This window comes from Lactuca serriola, chromosome 9 (genome assembly GCF_051521515.1).
Source record: "Lactuca serriola cultivar US96UC23 chromosome 9, Lser_US96UC23_V15, whole genome shotgun sequence".
NCBI classification, from domain to species: Eukaryota; Viridiplantae; Streptophyta; class Magnoliopsida; order Asterales; family Asteraceae; genus Lactuca; species Lactuca serriola.
In genome coordinates, this window is record NC_136416.1 from 189738312 (window position 1) to 189746262 (window position 7951).

Here is a 7951-nt window from a genome sequence, read left to right on the forward strand (position 1 = left end):
GGTGTTAAAAAAATAATTAGTTTTTAAAAAAAATATAATTGGTTTTAATAAAAAAATTGGCTAAATAAAATTTGGTGTTAAAAAAAATGACTAAATAAAAAAATTGGTGTTAAAAAGTTAATTAATTAAAAAAAATTAAATAAAAACAATGGCTGGAAAAAATAAAATAAAATAAATTTGGTGTAAAAAATGGAGTTAAAAAAATAAGAAGACTTGTTTTTTTTTTTTTTTTAAAAAAAAAAGGAGGGCTGATGAGAGGGAAGGAGGGAAGGAAAGAAGGAAGGAGGAAAGGGGAGGGAGGAAGGAGGCTAGAAGAAGGCCGAAGAGGAAGAGGGAAGAGGAGCTGAGAAGGGCTGAAGTTTAGAAGAAGTGGCTGCTGATGGAAGGAGGTGTAGATGGAGAAAAAGTTAGTAGCGGATAGGAAGAAAGTGTTGCGGGTCAGGGGGCTGATTGCGGATAAGAGAACTGCGGGATAAAAGGACTGCAGTGGGTACCGAAGTGAGTGGGTTACGTTGGTAGAGTCAAGTAGTGACTGCGGTAACGAGGGAAGAGGGAAGACTGCGGTAGGCGAAGTTGAGCTACGATGCGAAACTATAGTGGGAAGAACTACGGTTCGAGCTGCGATGCATGAGGAAGGATTGCAGATCGAGGCTGCGGGCCAAGAAGGCAAGAAAGAGAGGCTTCGATTAGCAGGAAAAAGGGACATCGGTCAGAAGGGAGAATGAGGCTGCGGGCTTGTCAGTTTGGCTAAGAGGTTGTCGTACTTAGGCCTGAAAAGGGTTGCAGTACCTAGGCTAAGAAGGGTTGCGGATCAAGGCTAAGAGGGGTACCAGGGAGGCTTCTTAGGAGACTCCGGTAGGCAGTTTTTGGCTGCGGGTCGGGGGTCCGAGAAGGGCTGAACAGATGACGAAAAATGTTAATTTTCATGAAAAATGATGTCAAAAAGGCCATTTATTCATATTTTAATATAGGGAATCGTTTTAAAGCATTTTGGGTCAAAAAGAGGTCTTGGGAAGGCAAAAAGAGGAGTGTGCATGGGGTTTTAAGGGGACAAAAGTTGATGGGAAGGGTCAAAGTCACATGGTTTACTTGGGAAGGCAAATATAAGTGGAATACACTTTACCCAAAAGAGCAATAAGGACATTGTGATTTTTGCAAACACCAAGCACGCCCAAACATTTCAATTTTAAGATTCACAACAAGAAAATTTGAGGAATAAAAGTTTCATACCTCATGAATATTTAAGAGTTGTTGGGTAAAAAAATTCTCCACTTTCTTGAATAATAAGTCCATAATTTGTGTCTTTTCTTCCAACAATAAGAACCTTCTGAAGCACATTCTTCAACATCTTTTTAAGATCACAAAATTAATTTCTTCTCCCATTTTTCTCCATTTCTTCAACAACAAAATAATAAGAACATTAAGAAAATGATTTCTAGCAGAAAATTTAAATGAGCATCAACAACAAATTTATTCTTCTAAGCAAGAATCAGCACCAGAAAATAGAAAACTCATCAAAAATTTCCGGTTTGGATCCGAAAATTCTTGCAAAAACACCAAAAAATCTTCAAGATAATCACCGAACGGGAGTCGTTCCCTTGAACTGGTCGCTTGAACCTTCAAGGTGCGCTCTGATACCAATTGATAGAACCCATTTTGAATGAACATTAGACGCGGAAGAAAAATATCTCGAGATTTAACGGGTATAAAAATATATAACATGAAGAATATATGATAAGAATTTCATAGATAATAATAAAAAAAGAGATAAAATGTAACAATACAAGCAAATAGGTGGGAGAAAGAACTCTCCCTAGGTGGGGAGAGATCCCACCACTATCTCTCATTAGTAAAGTTACATTTTTAATGCACACTTAAGAAAATGACAAACTCTCCCTTTATATAGGAGTGAGAAAATACATACCTACAATATAATAAAAAGAAATAAATAACCTAACTATCACTCATTATTTGTAGAGCATTTTCATGCTCCAGCATGTAAAATATATAATTGTTTTATCAATTTTAGTATAAGGGCGGATTTTTCATTTCACAAGCATTTAACGGTGAATCTTAGACAGAGTTAACTTCATGGACCATCAATGTAATATTTTGAAACCACATATTAACCATGTCAAAGTAACTTCATGGACCATCAACGTAATATTTTGAAGGGGTAATGACTTGAAAGGGTAACGAACTTTCGACTTTTTTCACATTTAGTCACTAAATTTTTTTTCGTTATCTATTTGCCATTGAACTATTGAAACTGTTCACATTTTACCCTTATGACCGGTTGTTATCGGTCATAAGGGTAAAATGTGAACAATTTCAATAGTTTAGTGGCAAATAGATAACGAAAAAAAGTTTAGTGACTAAATATGAAAAAAATCGAAAGTTCGTTTCCCTCTAAAAAGTTCAATGATTAAATGTGAACAAACTTCCTCTTGTATTATGTTTTAGCAAATTAATTATTTTTGTTAAATTGTAGCAACATTTGTTGATGAAGAAATCTATGAAATAAAAAAAAAACAAAACCCTGAAAATATATTTAAAAGAAAAAACAAAAAACCGAAACCAAAATAAAAAACCAATGGTTTGACATTTTCCAAAATAAAAAATCAAAATTTTCAATCTGATTTTTGTTTTACAAAAAAATGAACCATTTTCACTGATGTAAATTATGACCAGTGGTTTGGCATGCGGAATTTGTGACATCCCATGAATACGTAGTTACAACATCGTCTGAACTCGTAATTCATAGTAAGGGGTTAGAGTATCATCGCATGAATACGTAGTTACAACATCGCCTGAACTCGTAATTCATCACCTACAGGTTATGGGCATGCTAGTGTTTCCACTGGGTTGTCTAGAATAGTCCGTGGTCGCCGTCTATACTCTGGTAGATGACTACATCGCCACATTTCCGGTTAAGTAGGGGTGTAAACGAGCCGAGCCGAGCCCGAGCCTAACCAAGCTCGAGCTCGGCTCGTTTAATTTGAAGAAGCTCGAGCTCGAGCTCGAGCTCGATTCGAGCCTTAAAATGAAGCTCGAGCTCGGCTCGTGAACAATTTAGTGAGCTCGCGAGCCTAAACGAGCTTAAACAAGCCTATATATATATATATATATATATATATATATATATATATATATATATATACACACACACACACACTCTCTCTCTCTCTCTCACACACACACACACATATATATATATATATATATATATATATATATATACAGGCTCGTTTAGGCTCATTTAGGCTCGCGGGCCCACTAGCTGAAGCTCGGCTCGAGCTCGTTTAATAAATGAGCCTCATATTTGGGCTCGAGCTCGGCTCGGGCTCGTTTAATTCGATCTCGAGTCGAGCTTTTAACGAGTCGATCCCGAGTAGCTCACGAGTAGCTCAGCTCACTTACACCCCTACGGTTAAGGTTATGGTATCTCCTTTCATCCTACATCACCTATTCATCATCATCTATTTAACTAATTATCATCACCTTTCTATCATCACCTTTCTATCATCATTTTATTTCATCACACACCAACTATTTCATCTACCCATGTTTCATCCGCAACATATTTGTAGATATAAAATAAATATACCGTTTAAATATTTTAAAACATGTATAAAAGCGTTCATCCAGCATAGACAACAAGTATTCAAATAATATGCACACATAGCACGTAATTTATATAAAATACTTCATATCTATGTGTAAGATGAAAGTAACTACATATACCATAAAAATCCCATAAATGCTTCCTAACTTCAAACCCCAAGGTTTACTCTACTAAAGCTTCATATTCTCGGCTCTCTGGACCTAGAAGGGTCTAGATCTATAACACAAACTTGCAAGAGGGGTTTGAGGCATTCAAAACCCCAAAGATGAAGTGATTCAAGCCCTAACCCCAAAATGGAATCTACACAATAGGGAAGGAAAGGGGTTCATTTTTGTACCTCAGAATGAAGCTCCTTGCTTGAATAAATCAGAACAATAACCTTCCTTGGTCCCTCTTGCTGGAACTCTTCTCCTTTCTTGCAAAATCACATCAAAAAGCTCAAGATAGCTCTTCCTCTCACTCTACACACTCAAGCTCGCTAGGGTTCTCACTTATGGGAAAGGTAGTCGCAATTGAAGGCCATAAGTGCCTTTAAATATGGTTCGGGCCCAAAGATTTAGGGTTTCTACCAACAGCGCGGACTCGTCGAGTCCATTCATTAATCCGAGTCATCAGTCGCGACCTTACTCGACGAGTTGAGGCGTCAACTCGTTGAGTCTCTCTTTTTAACTCAAAAGAAAAATACTTAAATTATGATGCCTGGAAATCCGGATGTTACATTTTGTTTTTTTATTTCATAGATTTCTTCATCAACAAATGTTGCTACAATTAAATAAAAATAAATAATTTGCTAAAACATAATACAATAGGAAGTTTATTCATATTTAGTCATTGAACTTTTTAAAGGGAAACGAACTTTCGACTTTGTTCACATTTAGTCACTAAACTTTTTTTCGTTATCTATTTGCCACTAAACTATTGAAACTGTTCACATTTTACCCTTATGACCGGTAACAGCCGGTCATAAAGGTAAAATGTGAACAATTTCAATAGTTCAATGTCAAATAAATAACGAAAAAAAGTTTAGTGACTAAATCTGAACAAAATCAAAAGTTCGTTACCCTTTCAAGTCATTAGCCCTATTTCGAAACCACATATTAACCATGTCAAAGTATCAAAAGTTAAACTAAAAATATAGATTTGGACCCCACTAAAAAACATATTTGTAATTTTGTAGCTTATCTAACTAGCCATGTTACCATGTACACATCCCACAATGCTCATTAACCATCATCCGAACCCTATAAATACGCTGCTCCGGTGCTCCCTGTCACATTCGATAACTGCCGTAGACCACAAACACTCCTGGAATATTCTTCTTCTTCATATTTTCTCTCTGGATCTTCTCTCTGAAAATTTCATACCATGAAACTGGACCAAGAACTCAAACAAGAAGGTGGTGACGTGTGCAGAACGATCAAGTTCGTTGAGCCACTTCGCACGCTATCAACAATGGCTACCGGAAAAGTTGATGCTACCGGCGAAGTGCTATATCCTCCTCTTAACTTCTCCATGGTCGATTATGGAATCTACCGTTCTAGTTTCCCGGATTCCGCCAACTTCTCGTTCCTTAAATCCCTTGACCTCCGCTCTATCGTGTAAGTCAGTCATTATTTACTCGATCTTAAAGCTAATTGTTAGCCGAATAACATTGATTGCGTTTGGGAACTCTAAGAGTCATAACTTCTGAATTCTGATCCTTCATTTTTCAATCAACACATACGCGTTGGATGATAAATCATGTGTTATTGCGTTCTTCATATCAGTTTCACATCACATTAATGTGTTAACTGAAATATTACAGTTTTGGGGGATTTTTTGTTCTAGATATCTGTGTCCTGAGGCATATCCGGAGCATAATCTGGAGTTCCTGAAGTCAAATCGGATTCAATTGTTTCATTTTGGTATTGAAGGCACTAAGGTACGGATTGCGATCGTTTATTTTGTCACTTTTGTTTAGAGATTTTGTAGACTAACCGACAACTCCATGTGATAATTGATGGTAAGTTTGTTGAATTTCATCATGATCTCTTCCTGTAATCATGAGATTAGTTGAGATCTGATAGTTATCTTATCATGTTTCCTTCTAATTTTCTACTTGTCCACCATTCACCTATTCCACAAATCTCAAATTTGTGTTTCTGATTTATCATTTTTATCATTGAAAGCTCAAAATCAACAACTGTACCTTCATTTATCAAACTTGAGAATCATTTTCCCTGAAAAAATACGAGAAATTTTGTGCTCATAACTTGAGCTAAGCAACATAAATTCCGAAGTAGGAGTGAAAGCCTATTTGACTTACATATCTAAGTATTTAAGTCAATTCAGGAATCAAATAGGTAATAATGAATCTATCTCTTTAACACTTTCTAAAGCATACATACTTAAATAATTAAAAGAGTAAGCATTCTAGTAACTGCAAGCATGTTTTGGATCAACAAACACAAATTCACAAAAACAACACAAGAAGTAAACAAATTAAGGTTTAGTTTATCAAATCATATAAATTATAATACCTTGTAATGATGCAGGAAAGCTTCTATGATATTCCTGAAGATACCATTAGAGAAGCCTTAAAAGTTGTCCTTGGTATATAACAACATATTCTTTTCATTTCATCTATTTATTTTATAAAATATAAAATGTAGCCTAATTAAATTGGATTTTACTTAGGGTAATATTCATGAAAGCCATTATATTTTTGACCATTTTTATAGTAACCATTATAATTTTAATTTAGTTTCTTCAATAAAAACTACCTAAGTTTGACAATTTTTTCTTTGTCCACCACTTTGACATGTCATAGCAGCTAAAAGTGGTCACAATAAAAATATTTATCAAAGTTTAGTGACTTTTGTAAAAAAAAAAATTTGTCACTAAACTTTGACTAAAATTTCTATTTTGATCACTTTAACTCAGGAAAAAAATATAAAACATGATGACTTTAATGATTTTTTCGGTTTTACTTATTATTATATTTGTTCTTTACAGATGTAAGAAATCATCCTTTGTTGATTCATTGTAAAAGAGGAAAGGTATGTGTTATATCCACTTAAATATCTATATTATATATCTTCGGTTTCATCCGTAACATGAATTGACATATTTACCCTTTGATTCAGCATCGAACGGGGTGCCTTGTGGGATGTTTAAGAAAAATGCAAAAATGGAGTCTACTTTCTATTTTTGATGAGTACCAAAGGTTTGCGGCTGCTAAAGCAAGAGTATCGGATCAAAAGTTTATGGAGTTGTTTGATGCGTCTAGCTTGAACTTGAAGAGGTAATTCCAATTCCAATTCCAATTCCATTCCGAAGTAAACTGGAATAGGCCATGATTACCGGGAATATGTGTAGTATGTTAGGAATGATGTTTTTTCCATTCCTTGAGGATTACATGAAAAGATTTTTCTTAGTTTAATCCCATATGGCCTCGAGTAGTCTCTTTCATGCATTTGTTAAGATGATTTATTGTTGTAACATATATCTTAAGTTATGAGAGTTAAATAATATAAAGAAATTTTACTTAAGAACATTTTTCTGATTTATTATTTTCCTGAGTGTTAAAATATTATCGAATCATGTATTTCGGGCCTAAACGAGGCATGGACTCAAAAAATCTATAATTGGGCCTTTGTAAACTTTTATAGTTCATAGGGTCCAAACGTCCAAATCATCCACAGATTTTAAGAAATTTTTCACTTTACAAAATTGTTCAAAATTTTTTTAGCCCAATTAAATTTATCTATTATCTATTGTTAATGGATTATAACATTTTTATTTGTACCAAATGTATTGGAAATTTCCAAACTATTCAAATTTCAAATTAATGTATTAAATTAATTGTTTTAAATATAATGTTACATATAAAATATTATCATAGTAAATAATAATTTTTTTGAATTATCAATATAATATATTTAAATATTAATTTAGATATCATGTTAAATCAAAAATATAAATCAAGATATCAAATAAAATTTTAAAAATATTCAAAGACTATTTTTTTTAAATAGTAAATGTTTAAATTAGTTGAATATTTTAAATATAAAACTTGAATCTATTTTTCAAATTACCTAAAAAAAAATATCTAAAACTATGTTTATAAGAATTTAATTTTTTTAAAGAAGAGTTTTTTTTTTAATTTAATTAACAACAATAATAGTTATAAATAACATAAAGTTTTAAATTATATTATGTTAATTAACAAGCAATGATTTACATTTTAAATAACTATAATGATCAAAACTGTGAAAAAATTATATTAGTAATTTTTAAATTAGATAAACATATCATTAAAAGTTACAATAAATCGAAAATCATATT

At 33.3% G+C, this 7951-nt stretch overlaps 1 protein-coding gene across 1 annotated transcript; it reads left to right on the forward strand.

The window, feature by feature from the left end:
• The first annotated feature begins 4869 nt into the window (after positions 1–4869).
• Positions 4870–7075, forward strand: LOC145076774 (inositol diphosphatase DSP1-like). The gene is made up of 5 exons (XM_079022566.1): positions 4870–5223; positions 5453–5546; positions 6160–6217; positions 6620–6663; positions 6751–7075. The coding sequence occupies exons 1-5, from the start codon at positions 4991–4993 to the stop codon at positions 6910–6912; spliced, it is 591 nt and encodes a 196-aa protein (XP_078878692.1). The 5' UTR covers positions 4870–4990; the 3' UTR covers positions 6913–7075.
• Positions 7076–7951: the final 876 nt, after the last annotated feature.

Excerpts from the sequence above, each read along its gene's own strand:
- LOC145076774 (XM_079022566.1), top strand. The coding sequence starts at position 4,991 with ATGAAACTGGACCAAGAACTCAAACAAGAAGGTGGTGACGTGTGCAGA. Across the intron at positions 5,547-6,159 it reads TTGGTATTGAAGGCACTAAG|GAAAGCTTCTATGATATTCC; the intron begins GTACGGATTGCG and ends GTAATGATGCAG. Across the intron at positions 6,664-6,750 it reads TTCATTGTAAAAGAGGAAAG|CATCGAACGGGGTGCCTTGT; the intron begins GTATGTGTTATA and ends CCTTTGATTCAG.